This window comes from Lygodium microphyllum, chromosome 17 (genome assembly GCF_053477565.2).
Source record: "Lygodium microphyllum isolate KBCC chromosome 17, Lygodium_microphyllum_v1.1.10, whole genome shotgun sequence".
NCBI lineage: Eukaryota > Viridiplantae > Streptophyta > Polypodiopsida > Schizaeales > Lygodiaceae > Lygodium > Lygodium microphyllum.
The window spans coordinates 43,055,355-43,080,960 of record NC_141151.1 but is presented as its reverse complement, the minus strand read 5'-3'; the positions used below and the strand labels follow the sequence as shown (position 1 = coordinate 43,080,960).

Below are 25,606 nucleotides of genomic sequence, written 5' to 3'. Positions count from 1 at the left end.
TCTCTGACTCTCTCTCACACACTCCATCAATAATACATCATATCCTCACTACAATCTCTCAACAATTACTCTCAATAATCACTCTTAGATCGTGGATACCCCTCCCAAGAGGTATGTCTGATATGAAGGGTCACCAGAGCCATTACAGTGTCTCTTCACAGCTCACTACTGTCACTTCACTCTAGTCTTCTCTTGAGTCTTCATCAGCTACTTCTTCCACTTCTTTCAGCTCTTTTGCACTTGTATTCACCTCTTTCCAAGGCTAGAAAACTTTCCCCAAAGTCACACATACATTCCACAGAACACTTACAGAACAGTCTACAGAACAGTACCAGAACAGAGCTAGAACAGAAGCAGAAGCTCTACAGAAGACCTACAGAAGGTTACAGAAGGTTATCAAAACCTCATAACTCATTCTCAAATCATTCCAAACTCTCACAAAACATTCAATAAGCTTCCATAATATCTCATTCTTCATTAATCAATACTTCATCCCTCCTTACAGAAGACAATCAAAACAAAACAGACCAAAACAGAGCAAAACAGAAGGTATACAGAACCTATCAGAACCTATCAGAACCATCAACAAACATCATGATCTTCCAAAACACAATCAATATCATCCAAAACATTCTCAAACCACTTCTAAATCAATCAATCATCTCAAAAAATCAACCATTCAGCTCTCAAAAACAACAAAAATCATCCAAAAAACAAGTCATTTCAACACTCAACATATCCCCACACTTAATAAGGAAGCGTCCTCGCGACCCAGGAAAAAGGGAATGCAAGTTCATTGAAAAGCTCAACTTTGATCTTCAATATCTTTTCAAAAAGAATCCATCCAACACGACCCCATCTTATAACCTGTTTCTGATATAAAAATACAAAGAAAGGAAAACTCTTTTAAAATTAACACCTCTTATCAAACTAAAAATCACCACAATTTTGTAAAGGATATAAAAGTTTTCTTCTTCTTCTTCAGCATCAGCTTCAACTCTCCAACCACGACCCCATCTCTACAAATCTCCAAAACGTAGCTCGTACACGAAATCCAATAGGAAACCACCACGTTCGTTTGACATAAATGAACTCACAACACAAACACTAATACACAACACAACCATCTGAATGACTTCCTCAAAAAGAGAGTTTGGCATTAAAAGCTTCCACCATACATTGGAAAGGTATCAATGAAGATGATCCCTCTTAAAAGATTGATGTTGTCGGAATCAATCCATAGATAAGGATTCATCTACAAAGTTTTTAGGAGGATTTTGAAAAAATTGGAGACAGCACATCCTTTCCAACAGGACCAGGTATCTGCTAGGCAAACAGAGGGCATGAAAATACAGTATCTCCAGCTGTTGGGAATCAATGCTAACATTGACATTCATGCACAACTTTGGAATAGGCTTTGAATCAGTATGAGAGTGCCTATGCATATACGCCAGGTACCAAGCAAAGTGAGCAGTTAATCTCACTGAGAGATCTGCAGACTGTGAATATTGTTGGGCAAAATGAACATAGTTTTGATAAGCTTGACTTGAAGTTGTCCATTCCCCTGGAATTACTGGCCAATTAATCTGCAGTCCTGTAAGGCAATCATCCGAACTCCATCCCCTTCTTCTGGAAATCTGATTATCAAAACCGACATAGTCACTAACCAACTGAGGTGGTTGAGATATGGAAGTGTTAGGAGAGGGTAATGGAATAAGGGAAAGTGGATGTAGGGAAGGATAGGAAAAATCATAAAAGGAAGAAAAGGTTAAAGAAGGAGTGGCAGAAATTTGGAAGGAATCACTAAGGAAAGGTGTTAACTGATAAATAGGAAATGTGGAGGGTACATTTATGAGGGGTGAAGGACAGGGTGGAGAAGGCGAAAATACCCTATCCTCAATAAAGGAACAGTAAGTGAAAATAGGAATTTGAGGGAAATTTGAAGGTTGGAAAAGAAGTGGTAAAATTACTGTGGAATTAGTTTGACAAAGGGAAATATATATAGCATAGCGGTGAGCCATTTGTTGGTAATAGAGGAGGGTAGGAACAGAAGGTCCCAAGAGAGATCGTCTATGATAGGCATCAAAGAAGGTAGCATCAAATGGATTATGTTTGGAAAGATAGATTAAGAGATCCATCCTCAGTTGGTTAGTACTCTGGACAAAGGTAGGAGCTGTGTTTTGTCTTTGATTGAGGACCACCGAATCAATCATGGGATGCCACGAATTATCCTGACAATCAGCCACTTTGGAGGAATAACTCTGGAACATATCAGCTATGCGCAACTCCAAATGATTGACATATAGAATAGCCTGTAAGACCACATCCCCCACATACCATGCCATATCTACCTCATCTGGAATTAACAAATCTCCTCGGAGATACATGTATGACATCAACATGGTATCTGGCGTGACAGAATCTTCAAAGACCATTCTAACTACCTCTGTCAACAACTCAGTAGACCAAGCCCCACTCCAGCCATCCTCTGGAAAAGGTAAATCCATCATGGAAAGCTTCATGTAGAAGACCAACTTCTGTAAGTGGTAGTGGACAAAGAAAGAATGGTCTGGTAAGACACAGTCCTGAAATTGCTCAAAGGTAGACCATAACAAGTCCATTCTGGACTGCAATCTTTCCACTTTGTCTTGGAATAGAGGGCACAAAGTAGCCTGCCTCTGTAGGGCAGCCAAGTCCTGCTGTGAAAGAGAAGGAATTAATGGAACAGGAGGGCTTGGAGGAACAGAGCGGGACTTTGCAAGCTGATCTTGCAACTGCTGGATTTGGGAGGCTTGGTTGGCCACTGTGTCATTAGCAGTCTGTAAAGGTAAAAGCTTGTCATCTAAGAGAACTTGGAATTCTTGCGCTTCACTGGACATCCTCTCCTTCTCTGCTGAAAGGCTAGTAACCTGTGACTGAGCTTCGAATAACTGGATCTTTAATGAAGAAATCTCATCGCTTTGAGTGGCAACCAGTTGGGTTTGCTGTTCCATTTGCTTAAATAGATCTGCTAGGGTATCCTTAGCAGAAGCTAACTCAGATGTTGCCTTATGCAACTGGTCTTTGGACTGCATGAGCTCCTCATAGAAAGATGCGTACAGCTGTTGAACACAGGCTGTCACTGACAACTCAATGGAACTTTGAATATCCTTGCAGAGGAAAGGAATGGCATCTCCTGAGACGAGACTGTTCAGGGAGGGAACTGAGATCTCCAAGGATCCTTCTCTATGTGCTCGGAACAAGTTATTGCAAGTGAGATACCCAGGGAGTTCACTGCCAGAAGTAGCAGGGATAGGCACTGAGGGAAGTACAGCAGGGGCTTTGTCCGCTACCCTCTTCAAGCGTTTGCGCTGTATGACCAGGGGAGGCAGAGAATCATCATCCTCAATGTCAATAGGTGCTAACTCTTCTGAAGGTGGAGGAGGAGGTACTGGATCTGATGGAGGAGGTGGAGGCACAGTCTTCTGTAAACCTGAATAGGTCAAGAAGGCAGACAAATATGATCCGTAGGTAACATTGGTAACATTACCCCTCGTGACTTTAACAAAATGCTGATCCATTTTAGTAAGGAGGTATGTGCTCCAATCAATAGCAACTCCTTTCAACACCATCCTGGAAGCTATGAAAAGCTCTTTGGACAAATAGTGGGATGGCGTTTTGGCAAGCATAAACCTGTCCTGAAGGAACTGACACATCGTCTTCCATACAGGATCAGTGATCATAGAAAACGAAACACCTGAAGAGTTTATCACTTTCTTAACATCAAGGACTTCCCTTGTCTGCTTCTACAACAGTTTGAGAATCTCTTCATTAGAGAAGAGCTGACGAGTGGTCACAAAAGGTTCGCCTTTGAAGGGTAAAGACAGAGCCTTCCCTAAGCCTCGAGATGTCAACGTCATAGACATGCCTTGGACTACTCCTGTCTTCTTGCTGTAAGAGGCCAGGAACTCATCACATAAGGACGGATCCTCTGGAAGTAATGGAAAAGGAGTGGCCACAAAAGCAGCAAGTCCCGCCTCGTGAGAGGCTCAAAAGTAAGTAGGGACGAGTAATCCCTACTAACTAATGGGACGTACTGGATAGGGGAAGGAGCATGAGAAGGCGCCATTCAGATGGTTACACACACACCACAAACACAGACAATCAAAGAGAATGCCTGCAAAGCAACAGACAAAAACCAAGGATAAGAGAATAACCAAATAAGAAAACGTGACTCGACCTACGAACCCCAAGCAAACCACATCCTAGAAAAAATTTGACATGACCTTGAGACAAATGCGACCGAAAGCTTCATGCGATGCATCAGACAAACACCCAGAACCCCGTATCAGGAAATAAAAGAAAAAAAAACTGCATACCGTACCCGTAATCGTAACTAAGACAGGAAACCAAAACCATACCATATCCGACACAGATCAATACGACATCTGCGATAGAACCAAGACTGGACCATGGAAAATAACACTAAGGATTGCGTATACCCATCCCACGAAACGCTTCATTAAAAAGGGGATTAAGTGCAGTGAGGGGGGAATTAATTTAATGAAGGGTTGATTTTAATAAATTATTAAAAATGGGTGAATTTTTATTAGGTGATAAACCTTAACAAGAAAACGGCGGTTCCTTATTATAAATTAAATTACCAATTATTAGGTTAAACGGTGCAGTTATGCGATTCCCGGACTTCGATTCCCGACTGGGTCTCTAAATGCAATTCATTAATTATAATTTAAGGTGATGTGGAGCGCTTTTTTGCCAGCGCGTGCTCAAGTGACAGCTGGTTGATTTTTAATTAAAATTTTAAAGTGCCTCTGTAGCGCACGTAGCGCGTGCTAAGTGAACGGCTGGTTCATTTTAATTTAAAAAAAATGTGTATTTAGCGCGAATGCGCGTGGAAACGGTGGGTGAATTAAAGGGTTCATTTTAACAATTAATTGGTGATTAAGGGGAAAATGAAAAATAAATAAAGCACATAAAATAAATACCTGGAATGGGTGTGTATGTAATGTAGGAATGCGCACGGAAGAGTTCCAATAAAGGAAAAGTAAAGATCACTGATGAAACAACAATGACAACACCTTAGCAGATGTGTTAAGTTGGTTTGTGTGGGTTTTTTTTTAAAGTTTTTTTAGTTGTGATTTTTTATGTTTGAATAAATGGAAAATGAGCAAGGTAGGTGAGGGGAATTTTTTAGAATGCTTTTATAATTTTTGAGGATTTTTTACAATTTTTTAAATGAATTTTCTACATTTTTTGGCAATTTAGGGGGAAATTTAGGAAATGTGGAATTTTCAGAAATTATAGGGTAGGCAATTTCCAGCAGACAAATTTCCAAAAATTGACAAAAGGCAAAAGGAATTTTTAGAAATTTTTCTGAAAATTTTTTTATGGAAAAATTAATGTAGTGATTAATTAAGTCACCTAAATCACATTAATCACATAAGTCAATTAAGCATAAGTCAATTAAGTCTGGTTAGTGGGGTAAGTCTGGTTAGTCTACCTAAGTCTAGTTAGGTAAGTCTAAGTTACTTAGGTTAGTCAACTAGGCTAGTTGAATCAACTAAGTTAGGTTAGTTAACTAAGTTAAATTAACTAAGTTGGGGTTAGTTAATTAAGTTAGGTTATGATTAGGTTAGTCTAGGTTAACTATAGTTAGGGTAACACTAACCGAACTATGGGTAAGTTAGGGTTAGGGGGTTAAAGTAACTAGGGTCAAGGGGTGGGGGGGTTAACTGAGTTTGGTTAAGTTAGCGGGAGGGTCAACTAACTGTGGGTAAGTTAGTGGGGGTAGTCAACTAATCATGGTTAAGTTAGTAGGGTGTAAACTAACTAGGGGTTAGGTTAGTGGGTAGGGGTAAACTAACCCTAGTTAGGTTAGTGGGTAGGGAACTAACTCTAGTTAGGTTATCACTAACTAAGGTTAAATGGTGGGGGTTAATTAACCATGGTGCAGTTAATTCTAACTAACTAGAGTTAATACTAACCAGGAGGTGGGTTGGAGGTGGAGGTGGTGGGTGGGGGAGGAGGAGAAGAGGAGGAGGTGCGGCGGCGGCGGTGGTGGAGTCGACGGCGACGGCGGTGTTCAGCGGCGGGACAGGGGAGAAGAAGGAGAGGTGGAGGAAGAAGGAGTGGGGGGGGGGAGAAGGGAGTGGAAGGAGAGATCGCGGGTGGCGGGTGGAGGAGGTGGTAGAAGGGGAGGTCGCGGGCGGCCGCTGTGAAGGAGGGAGGAGGAGGTCGCGGGCGGCCGCGATGAAGGAGGGAGTAGGAGGTCCCGGGCGGGCGCTGGAGAAGGCTGCGGGCGCTGTGGAGAAGGAAGAGGCCGCGGGCGGAGACGGCGGACTGGGGGGAGGAGAAGGGGTGGGGGGAGGAGAAGGAGTGGGGGGAACGCAGGGAGGAGGAAGGAGACGGTGGAGGAAGAAGGAGTGGGGGGGAACGCAGGGAGGAGGAAGGAGACGGTGGAGGAAGAAGGAGTGGAGGGAGAACGCAGGGAGGAGGAAGGAGACGGTGGAGGAAGAAGGAGTGGAGGGAGAAGAAGGGAAAGAAAGGGAGAGAGAACGAGTGGGGGAAGGGCGGTTGGGGGGAAGGGATGGGCAGTTGGGGGGGAAGGGTGGGGGGGGCCATGGGGTGGGCAGGTGGGGGGAAAGGGTAGGGAAGGGTAGGGACAGGGGGTGGGCAGGGTGGGGACAAGGGTAGGTACCCCCGTCCCGCGCACATGCGCGGGACGGGGTAAAAAAATTTACCGTGACGGGATTGAAATGGCGCGAGGAAGACAGTACGGGTTACGCGGACACGACCGAGGCGCGTAGAGATTCGTAAAATCAAAAAAGGGCGCGTTCATGCACAAAATGGGCGCAAGAAAAAACGTAAAAAGAAAGAAAAATTAATAACTCCCAATCCGGACGTCAAAACGAAATATCATAAAAACGAAAAGTGGGCAGGACGACAGGGGGGAAACAAGGAAAATACGGGACGGGGGTTCCGGGAGGGATAAAGGGCGGTCACGTGCAAAAAACACAAAAAACGAACCAAAAACGCAATTTAAAAATTAATATCGAAAGATCCGTGCAGCGGAATGAGGTGCAGAAAAAAGGAAAACTGTGCAAAAAGATGTCCCCAACAATCCTATCACATCAAAACAGAATTCCGACTGAGATAAGACACGTTCACATAGGAAAAACCCAAAAAACAAACCCGAAAATGGGATCGGAAATTAATATCGGACAAACCGTTCACCGGAATGTCATGCGGTAAGAAGGAAAAATGTCCGCAGGAAGGGGTGGCACAGGGTTATCATGTTAAAACGCAGTTCCGGTGGAAGTAGGAGGGGTTCATATGCGAAAAACTCCAAAAATACTCCCGAAAACTCATTTAAAATTTAATAAGTAAAAATCCGAACGTCGATAAAGGGTGGAGGAAAAAGGAAAAAGGTAGGGGCAGGCACAGGGGACACGACTGTCAAATCAAATTGGAATTCCGATGCAAATAGGGCAGGTTCACATGGAAAAATGTCAAAAATACACACGAAAAAGTCTTAAAAAACCGGAAAATTAAGAACGGACAAACCGTGTATCGGAATGATGCGGAATAAAAAGGAAAACTGTCAGGGAAATAGCACTAGTCAGGGCTATGATGTCAGATCACGGTTCCGAAGCAAGAAAAGTGTGTTCACATGGAAAATCGTCTAAATTGCGTAAAATGCTTCAAAAATTAATAACTCAAAAACCGTGCACCGAAACAGGGGTAGGTAAAAAGGAAAAATGGTCAATTCAAAGGGAGGAACAGGGCTATAAGGTTGGATTGGGACTTTAGTGAACGTAGGGTGCATTCACATGGCAGGACCTCAAAATCAGGGAATGAAGGAAAACTGCAAGGAAATAGCCCCAAGGGTGGGTGGAACATAACCGGGTGGATGGGAGGGAACCCCATTAGGGTAAAAGCAAGTCATGGTATACATGCATGAGCAGGTTAAGGCATATGCAAAGGATATGCAATGTAGATGCGCAGGGACGCGTCCCCACACTTAAGACCTTAACGGATAGGGTTAACCGAACAACAGGGACCTAGGACCACGCCACAGACCATCCACTAACTTCCCCACACTTAAAACATGAACATCACTAAGAAACAGAAGTTGTAGGGTTAGAAAAACTTGGCCCGTTTCGTCAAGAATCAAGGTTGAATGTCGACGGCACGTCCAGTGTGGTTGTCGGCGCTGGAGGGACCAAGGCATCTTCTCGGCACACGTTCGTCATGGCAGGGACCACGCGGCAGCACCCAAGGAGGTAGCTGATGGAAGGAATCGCAAGAAATTCGTCGATGATGAGGGATATTGCACTCAACTCACAGTCACTCAATTGGAATGAGAGATCAGTCACTCGCCCCATGACTGATATCACTTGAGGAAGAATGATTGAAACCCATATCTCATACCCGGTTTAGGAATCAACAAGGGGGAATGGTGTAGAAGGAGTATGCCAGGGTGCACAGTTGATGGTGCATTAGTGCGTCCAACCCGTCTGGCATAGGTGCAAGGAGAAAGGCAAGGGAGCCTTACAGTGCAATGTACAGAACAGGGTGATGTGTTTTGTGTTGACGGTAAAGACCCATCCCGTGGGTGCATAGAGAAACGGGAACATACCTGACTCCAAGTGTCGTAACATCCCTCAATCTCACCTCTCGGTAATTGATTGAAGAAACTCCAGTCAAACTCAACCCACCCTCTGTCTCACGCTCTGTTGATAAATACAGGAGGGCAGCCTTTTCCTAAAACCCATTGATGTAATCCTCACAATCACTTGTGCAAAGGGTGTATGCCTTGTGCGCATTTGATGGTGCAACTGTGCATCCCGCCCTGTGCCGGCATACGGTGCGAGAAGGAAGGCCAGGGAGCCTTATGGTGCAGTGCACAGAAACAAATTGTGCTTTGTGCTTTGAGAGGCCCATCCCGTGCGTGCAACATTTCATTCACACTTCTCACCTCTCATTCGATTTGAAGGGAAAAGACTGGTCTCTCGCCCCACCCTCTGTCTCACTCTCAGTTGATAGATATAGAGGGGCAGCCTATACTCACTTCCCCATCCGGTTAGGATGAAAGCTCACATCACTCAAGGGGTTGTCGATGAAGATCGCGTCATCAGTTGTTGAGGAGGCGTACCCAGGGAGGTAGCCATCAAATCGAACATTGTGTTGGATAGGAATATGTCGTCCGCTAGAGGACAGGTAGTCACTTTGCAGAAAGACCCAGGATACAGCGTACCAAGGGAGGCAGCTTCGAAATTGGATTCTAGGGATATCAATTAATGAATCCGCTTTCTGGACTGCTGGGTGTTACCACCTTTTCCACAGCCAGCTTCTCGCCCAAGGGTGTTTACCACCTTTTCCTGGAACGAGGCCCGCTATGACAGGGAATTGCTTCCTTTTCTCTGATAACAGATTTTTTTATTTGTTTGTTTTTTTTTTTCTTTCTTCTTTGTTTTTTTTTTCTTTTTCTTATTTTCCCCTATTCCCGAGGGTGTTTCCACCTTTTCTCGAAGAATAGGTCGGCATGACAGGGACCTAAGTCATTTTCTCCCATAACCGATACGTTTTTTTTTCTCTTTTTTTTTTTCTTCGAATTGAGCAAGGGAATGGTAGAAAAACCATTTGTCAGAACCCACCTCGCCACTGTCGCTGGTGGAAAATAGAGGATAAGAAATCAAGACTGGAAGGGGTTTTGGAGGGGACAGAGGGTTGCGCCCTCTTCATCAGAAATGATTGAAGAACGGCTATCAAAAGTAGCATCATAAGAAGTACAGTGCCGCGCCAACGAGGGAAAAGATCAAGTGACCGTAATTGTCAAGATCCCCAAGGAGGGAAGTACTTCTTCAGGCGATATCCATTAATCAGAAAGGGATCATCAAAGGCATCAACGGTCTGCACTTGGACAGAGCCATTAGGGTTGACTGCAAGTACCTTATAGGGGCCCATCCACCGCTGCTGGAGCTTGCCAGGAAACTTGCCAAATCGTGAATCATAGGCTAGGACCAAATCACCTTCTTTGAACTCCTTGTGCTTGATGAAGCTGTCATGGTAAGCCTTACGTCGAGCTTGCGTGGCTTCCATGCACTGTAGAGCCATCCTATGAATTTCGTCCAAACATTCCAAGTGCAGGAGACGACGTTGCAGTGAATCGTCATCCCCCAAACGCTCTTTGATCGCCACTCTCAAAGAGGGTAGTTCCAGTTCAACAGGAAAAACTGCTTCTGTACCATACACCAGCTGGAAAGGTGTCTGTCCCGTTGCTGCTTTATGGGAGGTTCTGTACGCCCAGAGGGCCTCTGTAAGTCGATCATCCCAATCACAACGATGTGCAGCAATTGTTCTTGTCAGAATCGAGCAGAGGATGCGATTGGTGACTTCGACTTGGCCGTTGGCTCTGGGGTAATAAGGAGTGGACTTGCGATGGCGGATCTTATACAACTATGTCAACTCTTCCATAACTTTGTTAAGGAAATGAGTGCCTCTATCACTTACCAGCTCTAAGGGACTGCCAAAACGGGTGATGATATTCTAGTACATGAACAGGGCCACGCTATTACCATCGTCCCGCTTTAGGGCTTTAGCTTCACACCACTTTGTAACATAATCCGTACATACGAGGATGTATCGGTTCTGTTTCCTTCTGGTAGGAGGGTCGATTGGACCTACGAAGTCAATGCCCCACTTCTCAAACGGCTTCAAAGGAAGGATAGGTTGCAGTGGCATGGCACTTGTCTTCGTGGGTTTCCCCATTCTTTGACAAGCATCACATCTTTTACAATAATCATAGGAATCTTTGTGAATGGTAGGCCACCAATAACCTACTAGCAGAGCCTTCCTGGCTGTAGCTTCTCCTGCAAAGTGACCTCCACATGGCTCATCGTGGCAAGCCTTCAGAACAATCCCAATCTCATCCCCGGCAACACATCTTCGGAGCACTTCATCTTTGCCCTTCTTGTACAGTGCACCGCCGAGCAGGGTGTAGGGGGCTGATTCTAGCATGAGCTTCTTCCTTTCCCGACTAGAAATACCAGGAGGGTACTGTTGGGTTGCCAGCAGATTGGCAATGTCCGCATACCAAGGAGTGACAGTTTCTACCAAGAATAGGGAAGCATCAGGGAGGTCTGGATCATCCTGCTCCTCGTCTGCAGTTTGTGGGATACGCGACAGATGATCAGCTAGAACATGAGAACGACCAGGCTTAGTAATCACCTCAAAGTCGAACTCCTGGAATAAAAGGATCCATCTCATCATTCGTCCTTTCACATCTGCTTTGTTCATCAAGAAGGACAGGGCCTCATGATCCACATAAAATTTAAAGTGGGTAGATAGGAGGTAATGGCGAAACTTCTCCAGGGCAAACACCATTGCCAAGCACTCCAGCTCGGTCACTGTATAGTTTCGTTCCCTATCAGTGACTTTTCGGCTTGCATAATAGATCGGTTGATCCAACTTTGAGGAGCCCTTTTGGCAGAGGACAACACCTAAGCCTTCAATTGATGCATCAGTGTGTACGTGGAACTCTTTCGTCCAATCAGGAGGTTGCAGAATGGGTGCCTCAACCAGACACTGCTTCAGAGTGTGAAATGCTTTGTCACATTCTTCTGTCCAAGTAAACTCTGCATCTTTCCTCAGGAGCTTGTGCAAAGAAGTTGCCTTTGTCGCAAAATGGGCTATGAATCTTCTGTAGTAACCCACATGGCCTAGGAATCCCCTCAACTATTTGAGGTTGGTGGGTGCTGTCAGAGCTGCAATCTTTTCAATCTTTGCAGGGTCTGTTGATATCCCTTGTGCAGAGACAATGTGGCCCAACAGCACTCCAGAAGAAACCCCAAAGATGCATTTGTCGGGGTTGAGGGAGATCCCATACTCCCGGCATCGGTCAAAGCATTGTTCCAGGTGGTCCCAGTGTTCACTGATCAAACTATAGACACAAAAGTCATCCAAATATACCTCAATAAAGTCGTGCAGATGATTTTGAAATGCGGCCATCATGACTCGTTGAAAAGTAGCAGGGGCGTTGCAGAGCCCAAACGGCATCACTCGGTAAGCGTAGGTCCCCCATTCTGTGGTGAAGGTTGTTTTGGATTGGTCTTCTTCTGCGATTTGGACTTGGTTGTATCCACTGAATCCATCCAGAAGAGAATAAAGTTCATGTCCTGCCACTGTGTCCAACAGTTGGTCTGTGAAAGGGATTGGAAAGTGATCCTTCTTTGTCTTGGAATTAAGTTTTCGGAAATCCACACATATTCGCAATTTTCCATTCTTCTTGGGTACAACCACGATGGGTGAAACCCATTCACTATTTGCCACTGGATAGATGAACTCGGCTTCCAGAAGCTTCAGCAGCTCCGCTTTCACCAATGTGGAATAATTCGGGTTCATTCGCCTCTGTCGTTGCCGTACTGGCTTGGCATCAGGCTCCAAGTCAATATGATGTTGACATATTGTGGGATCAATCCCCTTTAGGTCTTTGTAAGACCATGCAAACACGTCCAAATTTTCTTTCAACAAGTTGTACAAGGTTGACAACTCCTCTTCTGGGAGACTGCTACCCACCTTCAAGTGGCGTTCAGTGCCTTCTGAATCCTCAAAGGTTAACTGCCTTTCACCTTCTACTTCACGGATGAAGGTCCCACGGACTGCTTCTGGATATAGATCCGACTCCTTCAAGGGAGTGATGTCCTCTTCTGATGTCCCACTAGAACCAACTTCTTCTTTTGGTGGAGACTTAGGTTGCTCCTTAAGACGTTGGAATGGGATAAGAGCCGTTTCGGGTTTGGTTTCAAAATTAATTACCTCTTGGCTTGAAGACTCATCTTCTGATAATGACACATCCAAGAACGTCACATAATAGGGACCCTCTGATGCTTGTTGGGTTGGTGGGACTGGTGCTTGTTGGCACGGTGCATCATCATCATCTTTCTTTGGCAAGGATGGGTTAGGATGGCAGGAGCCACTGCTAAAAGACGGCTTGCTCTTCTTAATCCATTTCTTATAAAGGTTTTGTATATGAGATGATCCATTTACCAGACCAAATGGTACCATCGTCATTCTGTCCCATAGCATGAGCTCATCGGCTTCTGATACTTCTGGAACTTCTTCTTCAAATGTATCCTCTTCAGGTGGGATAGACTCTTCCGGATTACTTTCATCATCTTCTTCGTCCATATCAAACCCAACCTCTTCTGTCTCTGTCTCTACTTCTGCTTCTGCTTCTGCTTCTGCTTCTGCTTCTGCTTCTGCTTCTGTAGGAGCTCTGTAACAGAAGAACAGATTCTCTGTTTCCTCTCCTGCCTCTGTCTCTGTCTCTGCGTCTGCTGTGACCATGTAACAAGGAGAGCAGTACATCCATGCTTCTATCTCACTGTCAGAAGTGATTTCCGAAGTCATTCCCGGTTCAGGCAGAAAGTATTCACCCATTGATAATGGCTTTGCATCTTTTGGAAGTCGGCTTGCAGTATCCACTGTTAAGGAATGTGCCATTATTTTCTTGGGAAGGATCTGTTTGACAGCATCTCTGTCTGCTGATGTTCCATCTGTAGCCTCGTTAGGGGAATCAGAAGATAATTCCAAGGAGGTGGATCCATGTCCTTTTTGAGAACCATACAGTTTCAGCACCACTTTATTGGGTCCTCCACCCAAGGTCAAGGTTCCTTTGAACCAATCCGTCCTTGCTCTGGCTTCAAAAAGCCATGGTCTGCCCAGTAACAGAGGATAGGATGTACCATAAGAGTTTGGCTTCACCACCAAATAGGTTAGCCAATAATCTTTTCCAGCCACTGTAGTCTTAACATATGGAAGAATGCCCAAAGGCTTGATTCTACTCTGATCCGCCAGTCTGATGAGCCATTGGGTGGGTTGCACACCTTGTAGGCCTAGATCCTTCATTGTCACATCCGTCATAATGTTCACTGATGAACCACCATCAATCAATGCATTTGCAATAAAGCAGCCTTCTATCCACGCGCCAGTCTCTGGAGTACCTGGATCTAGAAAAGCATTAGCCACATCCACTTCTTTTACAGGCTCTGGAGCCTTATTGGACTTTGTTACTATTGAAGGAGCAATCCTTAAGCCATGTCTTTTTGTCAGTATACTTTTGAATCTTTTCCGACAACTGGGAGACAACATCAATAATTGTCGGAATGTGAGGTTTGGTTTAAAGGTATCTAGATCTCTGACTAGATCGTATTCCTTAATAGGATCCACTGGCTTCTCTAACCGATTAGGGAATGGGGCAACACCCATTTTCATTTTCCCTCTTTCTTCCAACAGAGGAATTACAGGAACTTCTTCTGCCACTTGTGGCACTTCCTCCTCTTCTGTATCCTGGACCTCTGGTCCTGCCTCTGTAACTGTCTCTGTAACTCTCTGTGGCACTGTAGGGCTCTGTACGGCACTGTTAGGCTCTGTTCTGTTCTGTTCTTCCGGTGGAAGACTGAACTTCACTGTTCTGGCAGGAGGGTTATTTTCTTTCTGGATAGGTGGTTCCTTCTGCTTTGCACGCGTGATGGCAGCAACTTCCAATTCCACTAAATTGGAGGTAGGCTCTTGGGCCTTGGACAGACTATCAGTAGCACTGTTTTTCACTGGGGCTGGGCTTGGACAATCTTTTGCAGTGTGGCCTTCTCCTTTGCATCGACTGCATAAGGGCTTGTAATCCATTGACCTTCTGGGATTTGGACAATTTGGTGAGATGTGTCCCTTTTCTCCGCATCTATAACACTCCACTTCTGATCTCTGACCACCGCCAGACTGTCTTCCTCTGTAACTTTGGGAAGGAAATCTTCTAGGTCTGAAATTAGGACCAAACTCTCTAGGCTTGGGTCCAATATCTTGTGTTGTCATTTTGGATTCCAGCAAATTGAATCTTGCGTTTTCTTCCTTTCTTCTCCTATCATGCATCTCCTTCAGAGAGCAAATGTCCTCTGTATGGTTCTTCCGCAAACAATAGGAACAGAAGGCCCCAGGAATGGTTGGTTTTCGTGTACATTCAGTGGCTAAATGGCCTGCTTGATGACACTTACCACACCAAGTATTTGACCGCATCACATCTCTTCCTGCTCCTGCAACATTGGATATGCTAGCGGTATTCACTTTCAGCGTCTGTAGTTGTTCTGTAATCACATCCATCAACTCCTTTTTGATGTTTGCTACTGAGTTAGATAAATAATCCTTCAAGCTTTCTCCTCCTGACGTACTGGCATGAGAGTTTTGAGGATTCTCTGTAATCACTGCATAAACGGGTTGGGCTGGTACAGAGGGGTCTCTGTTCTGATTCTGATTCAGAGCTTCTGTTTGAACTGTTGGCTGTTGGCTCCAGTTGGTAGGATTCCACTGTTGCTGCTGATTTGGCATTGAGGAAATTGGTTGGGACCATTGTTATTGTGGTTGAGCCATCATTTGAGGCATGGATTGTGGCCACTGTGGATTTGGTGCACTGTACTGTGATACCGGGGGCATCTGTTGGTAGGGATAGGGAACAGTCCCTGGGACTGCATTTGGTGGATACATCATTCCTGGCATCAGAGGAGGTAAGACTCCTCTTCCTGAATTCATTGCTAATCGAGCTTCCACTTCATCGTACAGTCTCGCACCTTCTGTTGCAGCTTGCAGGGTGGCTGGTCTTTGCAGCTCCACAAACTTACGGACTTCTGGTTGTAATCCTCTGAGAAACACCCCCTTCTGAATCCCATCATCTAAATTATGGTTAGCCCATCTCTTCAGGATGGATTCCATTCGTGAGACATAGGCTTCTACTCTTTCTCCAGAGGTTTGACTTAGGTTCATAAATTCCTCTCTCATCCACTCTTCAAAACCTTCACGCCTGAATTTAGTGAGGAAGGCCAACTTCAGGTCGTCCCATGTGCCAAAAGTTCCTGCTGCTTGTCTCTCATACCACTGAAACGCCACGCCCTTGAAAGTGGCGGGGAATATTGCTAACCAATGCTCAGGGGTTCTGGCATTGTTAGCCACACATGCTACCATAAACTCTGCTACATGAAGATCAGGGTCTTCATTGTACTATCCCTTAAAAACTGGCAATGGGACTACATTCGCTGGTCTGTCATCAATATTTCCAGGACGGATCTGGCTTGGAAGTGGACCTCCAGCAGGAGGAGGAAGGGCTTGATGTGCCATTGGGACTTCTGTAAAGAGTTCCGCAAGGGCGTCAAAGGCGGCTTCTGCTGCGAGCTTGCTCTCGGCTCTGATTCTTGCTTTCTCTCTTCTCACGTACCTCTGGACTCGTTCTAACGCTTGCCTTTTTATTGCGTCATTCATCAGGGGGTTGGCTCCACTATGTTGTTAGTGCTCCACAGAGGGTTAACAGAAGACTTCAGTCTCTCGAGGACTCTCTTGCCAACATTTCTTCTACTTCTTTCTTTTCAACGTCCCTGAATTCTGCTTTCATGCCACTACACAGGGGAAGGTATTCGGTTCTGAAGGTGTCAAAATGCATACGTTTGAGCATTGTGGTAGTGCCATCATCATAGTAATGCCAGCTTCTGATGGTTTCAACAGTGTATGTTGTGAAAAACACTCTGTCTACCAACTTCCAGTGGGTTGCTAATTGAACAAACAGAAGATTATCAGTACACCAAGCATCCCATGTATCTTGCTGTTGAGCATCCACGAACAAATTCCAACTCTTTTCCTTCTTGTCCCTGTGAACCTCTACAGACCAAGACTCCTGAAGCTTCTTCACAATCTCCCACTTGATGTTGTCTGGAAACTTCTCAATGAATGCCAAATCTTCCATGGATGGTCATTCTCTCTATTTCTGCTCTTCAGTTTGTTCCCAAACAGTTTGCCACCAAGATGCAAGTTTCTGCTGCTTCAATAGGAAGAGGAAACTGTCCACCACATAGAGCATGCATCATGATGGTGATGTGTTTCCGCCATTGTGGGATGAACTTCTTGTGGAAAGTGGCTTTGATTATGAGGAATTCCAACTCTTCAGTTGAAGAAGGAACTTTACAAACATCCATTGAATTCTTCTCTTCTTGGCAATGCCAATTCCTTCATTTTCAGCCTCTTTTGGTGCTTGTTAATGGCAAGTTTCCCCGGTTGCGCACCAAAAACATGGAGCCCCGAGAGGAACACCAAGGAAAAGGGAATTCTCTTGCAAGAAAATCTATCTTGTAACATCAACAAGCTTGTTTATCATGTTTCATATGATCACAATGAAGAAAAGAACACCAGGCATAACAAATCTTCATGCAGCATCATGTAAATCTCCCACGGTTTTAATAGAATCAACCATATTCTTCAACATCTTCACAAAATCCATCAATAGAACAAAGAAAGCAAAGAAGTACACCATCTTTGAATGGAAATACATCACATAGTATTCATCTTCAATATCTTCATAGTCTTCTCTCTCAATCTCTCATATACAATCACTTTGTTTTAGTAGAATTGGCTATCTCTGACTCTCTCTCACACACTCCATCAATAATACATCATATCCTCACTACAATCTCTCAACAATTACTCTCAATAATCACTCTTAGGTCGTGGATACCCCTCCCAAGAGGTATGTCTGATATGAAGGGTCACCAGAGCCACTACAGTGTCTCTTCACAGCTCACTACTGTCACTTCACTCTAGTCTTCTCTTGAGTCTTCATCAGCTACTTCTTCCACTTCTTTCAGCTCTTTTGCACTTGTATTCACCTCTTTCCAAGGCTAGAAAACTTTCCCCAAAGTCACACATACATTCCACAGAACACTTACAGAACAGTACCAGAACAGAGCCAGAACAGAAGCAGAAGCTCTACAGAAGACCTACAGAAGGTTACAGAAGGTTATCAAAACCTCATAACTCATTCTCAAATCATTCCAAACTCTCACAAAACATTCAATAAGCTTCCACAATATCTCATTCTTCATTAATCCCCTCATGATACCCTTCACGGCATCCCAATGTTTCTTGCCAGGTGTAGCCATACAACGTGCCACAACCCCAACTGCAAAAGCAATATCTGGATAGGTGTCTATCATGGCATACATAAGACTGCCCACGGTTGATGCATAGGGAATCTTGGCCATCTCGGCTCCCTGCTCATCTGTCTGCAGACAATCAGCTTGTGAAACCTTCACATGAGAAGGTAATGGACAGCTAATAGGCTTAACATCCTGCATGCGGAAGCGCTCAATGACTTTATGAATGCACTCCCTCTATGACAGATAGAGTAGTCCCTGAGATCTATCGTGCATAATGCACATACCAAGTATATGAGAGGCATGTCCCCAGATCTTTCATCTCAAAGCTCTTCTTGAGCTGAGCCTTAAGAGCATCTAGCTCCTCATGAGCTGTCCTTGCTAAAAGCATGTCATCCACATAGAGTACCAAAATCAGTAAAGAACCGTCACGAGCTTTCTTCGTGTACAAGCACAAATCCATAGCACTGCGGCTATAGCCCCGTGACTGCATGCATGCATCAAACTTATGGTACCATTCCCTAGGTGTCTGCTTCAAGCCATATAGACTCTTCTTTAGCTTACACACTAGGTGTTCCCTACCAAGGTCTGCAAAACCCTTAGGCTGCTCCATGTAAATCTCATCATGCAAGTCCCCATGTAGAAAAGCCGTCTTGACATCCATCTAGTACAAGTCTAGGTCAAGCTGTGCAACCAAGGCCAAGACTAAGCGTAGGGTGGTCATCTTGACCACAAGAGAAAAGACTTCATCGAAGTTAACACCATGCTCCTGCTTAAAACCCTTAGCAACCAATCGAGCTTTGTATGCCGGCTTCAGGTGTCCAGGGGTACTTTTCAGCTTGTACACCCACTTGCATGGCAAAGCCTTCTTACCCTGAGGCAAGGAAACTAAATTCCAAGTCCAATTCTTATGCAATGAGTCAAGCTCAGACTGCATAGCCCTCTCCCAAGAGTGACAATCGCCCCTGCGCATAGCCTCATCATAAGTGAGAGGCTCTCCTCCATTTGTAACCAGTACATAATCCATAGAGGGCGCAAAACGGTCAGGAGGTCGTCTATCCCTAGTAGAATGCCTCAACCCAGGCTCTGCTACCTGATCGACATCCTGTCTAACATCAACATGTCTAGCATCTGGTCCATGAGCATTAGGTAATGCCGCACACTGTCTAGCTGGCCATGGAGTGGGCTGAACGGGAGCAGGTGGCTCCTCCTGAAAGATAACTCTACGTACCTCAACCACTTTCTCAGGCTGCATATGCATTTTGTCCTCATGAAAGATGACATCATGGCTCTGGATCACTTTCCGCACCTGCAAATCCCATAGACGGTAACCCATCTCTCCTGCATCTCCATAGCCAATGAAAATGCATTTAACACTTTTAGGATCCAGCTTATTGCGTTTGTCCTTGGGCACATGGTAGAATGACTCACATCCAAAGACACGCAAATGATCATAAGAGGGGGCTTGCCTACCCATACCTCCTCTACAACCTGAAAGTCAATGCCACTGCTAGGCGACCTATTAATGAGATGCACTGTAGTAGTAACTGCCTCAGCCCAAAAGTGTTGCGGTAAGCCAGCCTGGCTAAGCATGCTACGGACCCTTTCTTGAATGGTCCTATTTATGCATTCAGCCATACCATTCTGGGGAGGAGTGTAAGGGGTAGTCAACTGACGCTTAATACCCCTCTCATCACAAAACTGCTCAAAAGCACGTGATACATACTCACTCCCATTATCTGACCGTAGGCATTTGAGCCTTTTCCCAGTCTAGTTCTCTTCCAATGCAAGCCAATGCTAAAATGTGTCTAAGACATCGGATTTTCTCTTTATGGGATAAGCCCAAACCTTACGTGAGTAATCATCTATGAAAGTAACAAAGTACTTTGCCCCACCAAGTGAGTGACAGGGCATTGGCCCACATACATCTGAGTGCACAAGAGCCAAGGGCTCACCCATGCGTTTCTTAATAGACTTTTTATGTGTATTTCTAGTCTGCCTGCCATACAAACAATGATCACAAGAATCAAAATGCGAAGAGTCAAAAGGTTGAAGATACTGCAAAGCACGGAGCATTTTCATTCCTTTAAGAGACATATGCTCCAAACGAGCATGCCAAAGGGATACATGGGGAATAGAACCCACAGACAAAACATGATCCAATGTAGCTCCAGATACAAGGGATAGAGGCTGCCAGACTTGGCACCTCTTGTAAGCACAAGCCTGCCACAAGTAATCTTCCATGCAGAGTCTCCAAAAGACACAAAATACCCTGCATCATCAAGCTGTCCAGCTCTGACATAAGGCTGCGAGTCAATGTAGGTACATAGCGTACATCATGCAAAACAAAAGAACTACCAGAAGGAAATTGCAGCCTAACATCTCCAATGCCCACAATGTCAAGAGACTTGTCATCACCAAGACGCACAAAACCAGACATGGTATGATAGGTATGAAACCAATCTCTACAGGGTGTCACATGAAAGGACGCACCCGAATCTAAGAGCCAACACTGTGTGTACATAGAATGCATCTCAGAAGTTTGTAAGGCATCGCATGAAGAAGCTGCAAGTATGTAATCATCATCTGAATCAGTGGCTTGCATGACATTAACCTCTTCTATCTTCACATTGGACTTTGCAGGTACAATACTGTGCTCAGAAGACTTTTCATGCACTTTTTCTTTTCCCTTTTCCTTGCACTTATCATTGTGCATTTTATGGCACTGTGGCCTAACATGTCTTGCTTTCCCACAATAATGACAGGTAAGGTCAGACTTCCGTCCACGGGACTTACTACAACCACGTGACTTGGACCTGGACTTCTGAGAGTCCATGCCCTTATGATCATTATCATGCCTGCCATGTCTACTACCTCTAACGGTCAATGCATGTAAAGAGCGGGAAGCATCATTGTTTCTCCTGTTGATTTCCTCAGTCAATAAAGCACTCTCAACATCTTTGATTTTCAGCCCATCAAGCTTGTTCGTGCATATGGCAGTACGGAAGACATCCTATGATTCAGGCCAGGTGCCAAGCAGAAACAACGGGGGTACAAGTTGTCTTTGAACTCAATACTCTGTGACAACAGACTCTTCATGATAGCATGAAACTGATTGAAATGAGATGAAAGGGAGGTCCCCTCCTTCATACAAAGGTCCATTAACTGCTTCAGCCAATACATCTGTGACGCAGGACTTTGCTGCATATAGAGCTCCTGAATCTTCTCCCATAAATCCCATGCACTTTGATTCTCATCTTCAACAACATTATGATGGACCTCTTCTGAGAGTGACAAAATAATGGAAGACTTACATAGCTCATCAACTTCCATCCAAACATCATCATCCATATCCTCAGGTTTAACACCCTTGAAACGGAAGGGTTTAATCTGCAATTTCTGTACCAAAACCTGTCATATTTGGGACTTCCAATATCCATAGTTGGTACCATCCAACTTGGCAATGTTAAAGAGAGCTGTATCTTCAGATGACCAGCCATACTGTCCCAAATCAAAGAAAAAAAGTAAAATTGTAGGCTGCTGTAATTAGCAAAAAATGCACTAAAACCACTGCTAAAATTGATTGAAAGGGTGGATTTCACCAAGAGAAGCACCTGTCCACCAAATATGACCAAGATAACATCAAATAGTAAGCATTATCCTCATAGAAGTACTCAAAATCTACAGATTTCAGTTTGCTATAATAAATGACAATAGTATGTAAAACTGTCCCAAAATGAAGCAATCACTGATACATATGTCACTGCAACTGCCAGGTAGCAAGATACATCCAACAGTGAGTTTCCAGGGACAAGAAGGTACCATGAACTGTCAAACCAATCACCTGTCAGGCAAGAGACATCTCATAGGTCTAGAAGTCTATCCACATCAGTTTATAAAAATTGATGTATAAAAAAATTGATCAGGTAACACATAAATTGATATAGGTTTATACTATCTCATACACTGGTTTATGGATCGGTTTATTCACCACAAGCATAAAACTCAGTTTATGCATTAGCTATGCATCGGTTATGGATCAATTTATGCATTAGTTATGGATCATTGATGCATTAGTTATACATCTGTTTATACATCAGACTAAAACTCAGATTATGCATTTCAAAGCCTGCATCAATACATGCATAATCTTTTTATTAAACAAACATCAGTGTAGACAAAATCTATACTCAGATTAAGCATGTCAATGTCCACATCAGTTTATAAATAATTTATGTATTAAAAAACTGATCAGGTAACACATAAACTGAGATAGGTTTATACTACCTCATGCACTGGTCTATGGATCAGTTTATATACACCACAAGAGTAGTACTAAAACTCAGATTATGCATCGGTTATGGATCAGTTTATGCATCATTGATGCATTAGTTATGCATAAGTTATAGGTCAATTTATACATCAGACTAAAACATAAACTTAGATTAGGCATTTCAAAGGCAGCATCAATACATCCATAAAACTCAGAAATGTAGCTATTTTTCTGGGCGGCCAACAGGGTTCTCATAATCACTCATAAACCCACACTATACTCCTGAATCCTGATTGCTGATCACACAGCCTCTCTCTCTCTCTCTCTCTCTCCCCCTCTCTCAGAGATCAAGCTTGCTTCTCTTCTGACCGAGTCAGGCAAAGCACAGAGAAGCTAAGAATGCAGCAGCAGGGCCTACCTATGGAAGCTGTCTGTAATCTCCCCGGCTGCGACAAGCCCATCTCCGCCCCGAACCGGCTTGCCTGCGGGGAGCTCCACCATCTCCTGGTCATGGCCCAGCGGTACCATAACATCAGTAGTGCATCAGCAGGGGGTCCTGACCCCGATAGCCCCTACACCGCGAGCAGCAGCCACCCGGACAATCTCCTCCTAGGGTTTCCCGCTCAGGAGGGCCTCCACTCGCTGCCCCAGCAAGCACAGCTCCTCCTAGGGTTCTCGCAGCGCCAGTCCGAGGGCCTCTGTGCCTTGCTCCCGTGCTCGAAGCCCTCTGCGTCCCCCGCCCACGCCTGGTGCTCCCGTCGCCATTACCTAGAATGGCTCAGAGCCTTCTACTGTAGCCTCGTGCCCGACCAGATCTGTAAGCTCCGCCCCGAATGCACGCGGCATGTCTTTGTCGACATCGATGTCCACACCGGGGCCTCTCATGCTCATCGCTTCTGTGGATGGACGCACTGCCAAGAATACCAGAAGCGCGTCGCCCTTCGTGATATCTTGCCGGCAACAGCGCCTCCGCCTCAGCTCAGCACTTCCGATGAGGTAGAATCTGGAGCTTTGTGAGCCCGTTGCAATGTTTCACTGTATGTAAAGCTACACCTCTGTGCACTTCTCTTTATAGGTAAAGCTAGACCGCTTTGATCGTGTTGCAGTTTCTTTGCTGTATCTAAAGGTAGACCTCTGTGATGCTCTTGCATCTCTTCATGGCATTCTTCCTGTTGAATGCTGTTGATCAGTTGCTGCAATTGATCGCTCAATTTCATCGTAGTCTGACCCTCGTACAGCCATGAACTTATGCTCTGTTATCACTGAGGAAATATCTAATTGTTGCTGTCACGGCTCGATGGTTTTTGAGTTGGCCAATCCTTTAGCAACATAGTTTAACTAATTAGAAAACATCCCTCATCTTTTTCGTGGTATACAGCTGTTGAGTCTGAACCCTGACACTTGAAAGACATCGAGGACAGGTTACTTTGGAACAAGGTGATACATGACAGATTCTTCTCTGATAGATTAAACATATTTGGCGCAGGATTATGTGAGAAATATGTGACGGATGTACAGAAGTTAACTGTTGAAGTTGTGCCATAACAGCAAAGAGTTGTAGATGGTCGTTTTACACCTTGACTCTTATATACCCTGCACTTTTTGATAATAAGGAGGGGTTTTATCCATGTGAACCTTCAGAGGAGTCCCTTATCAAGGCACTGATTAATTATGCAGTGTTCAGAATGCCACCCAAGGGCATCAAAGTAATGGAAGTTTTTTACACCAAGCATCCTTGGGAGGTGCTTCAGCACCCAGGTAAACAGAGGTTGTTGAGCACTGGACTGAGCATAAGTTTTTCCTACAAGATGTAAGTTTATGTTATGCAAACAAGATCAAAGAATCAGTGCAGATGAACTGTGCATCCATACAAACTGAAGAGCGAGCATTTTCATTGATTGTGCACGCAGAGGATGGGTGCTGCTTTCTCATTGCTCGATGTCTTTACAAAGATAAGGAGCAGAAAAGAGAGCTAACTACAAAGGACCAGTATCACTGGAAGCAGCATGGCAGGCCCTTTAAAGTTGGTGCTGATGCAAATAAGAAGTATTTTAGCTATAGGAAACTGCAGGGGAAAAAAAGGAACAGTTCTAAAATTAGCAATGACGGCCCTTTTACTATGGTTGAATATTCCATTGTAGAAGGAGAATTTTATAGCAAATGTAAAGGCTACTCTTTAGTAAGACTCAGCGTTTCTCAGGTGCAGACAGTAGCACGCAAGCGCTCAAGAAAGGACATCCAAGCTGATGAAGCTGAGAGTAACACCTTACCTCCAGATAATGCAGCTAGAGTTGGAGACCAAGTCAGTGATTATCTTTGCCCTGAACAAGGCAAAGATGATAATTCTTTAGAGGCTTTACCTTATCCTTTGAAGGCTATGCCTTTTACCAACGATTTCAACACAGGAGTAATGGACTTTGGAATTTCTGAGGGTCTGGACTTATCTAGTACTTTTAGATACGATGACTTTGAAGCTGTGGATGACTATATTCATGATTCATCAAGTGCTTCAAGGAATTGACACTTGTGTTGCTGATTCTGTGACACTTAGGACTGACAGCTGTGCTTGGAATAATGGGACACCTTGTGGATTGTACAAAGTAGGGTGCTTTTGTTGCTGTTGTTGCCTCATCCTGAGTCAAGTTTAAGGATTTCAAACTGGATCGATGAGGCCAACCAAGCATATAAACATGCTGGGTATCATTTTTGCCCAGCACTCCACCTTGACTGGACATACCTTTTGTAACACCACCCATGTGACTTGGGTTGAGTCGTCGTCTAGGTGGAGCAAGGTGTCTTCTTTGCTCATGTACAGAGGGTATATTGGGCATACAGATGTATATGTAAAGCCCTTAACTATGTATAGACACTTGAAGTATATACTCAAAGAAGGGTAAAGTTTTATGTATGATACATTACTTTGCATACCTCCTTGCACATGAATTGTATTGTGGATAGGTTGATTGGATTATTCAAGAATATTTGTGGAGGTAACTCGGTGGATATAGACTCACCAATTGGCTGGAAATAGACACACTAGAAATATACGCGCTGACAATTAGTTCAATTGAGTACGTCAATCATATGAGCATGTCAACCGTGGAAATTGACCTTGTGAGCGTGACTTGAGCCTGCTATTTAGCATGAATTTTTTCTTATGGAGTGCACGTAAAGTGACTTAAGCAATGTTGCATGAGCTGTGATTATTAGTGCAGTTGTTCTAGAATCCACATGCACTAATCTCTAACTACACCAATGGACTAGTTGTGCCACAAATGTGTACTTATATCGTCCATCAGCCCCAGTGACCCATGTACACATGCATTGTCTCATTATTCATATGTACTGATCCATGACTAATAAGTACACA

General features: G+C 44.4%; 1 protein-coding gene and 1 non-coding gene across 2 annotated transcripts; one reads left to right on the top strand and one right to left on the bottom strand.

Moving 5' to 3' along the window:
- Positions 1–788: 788 nt before the first annotated feature.
- Positions 789–856, bottom strand: LOC148021833 (small nucleolar RNA SNORD36). The gene has a single exon (XR_015694528.1). It is a non-coding gene; the product is annotated as a small nucleolar RNA SNORD36 (small nucleolar RNA).
- A 21,598-nt stretch (positions 857–22,454) lies between these two features.
- On the top strand, positions 22,455–25,163 carry LOC148021832 (uncharacterized). The gene is made up of 3 exons (XM_087697349.1): positions 22,455–23,232; positions 23,853–23,994; positions 24,147–25,163. Exons 1-3 carry the CDS (start codon positions 22,636–22,638, stop codon positions 24,755–24,757), a joined length of 1,350 nt encoding a protein of 449 aa, XP_087553475.1. The 5' UTR covers positions 22,455–22,635; the 3' UTR covers positions 24,758–25,163.
- Positions 25,164–25,606: the final 443 nt, after the last annotated feature.

Coding starts and splice junctions, on each gene's coding strand:
- LOC148021832 (XM_087697349.1), top strand. CDS start 22,636: ATGCAGCAGCAGGGCCTACCTATGGAAGCTGTCTGTAATCTCCCCGGC. Junction 23,233..23,852: donor AGCTCAGCACTTCCGATGAG/GTAGAATCTGGA, acceptor GATAATAAGGAG/GGGTTTTATCCATGTGAACC. Junction 23,995..24,146: donor GGAGGTGCTTCAGCACCCAG/GTAAACAGAGGT, acceptor TTGTGCACGCAG/AGGATGGGTGCTGCTTTCTC.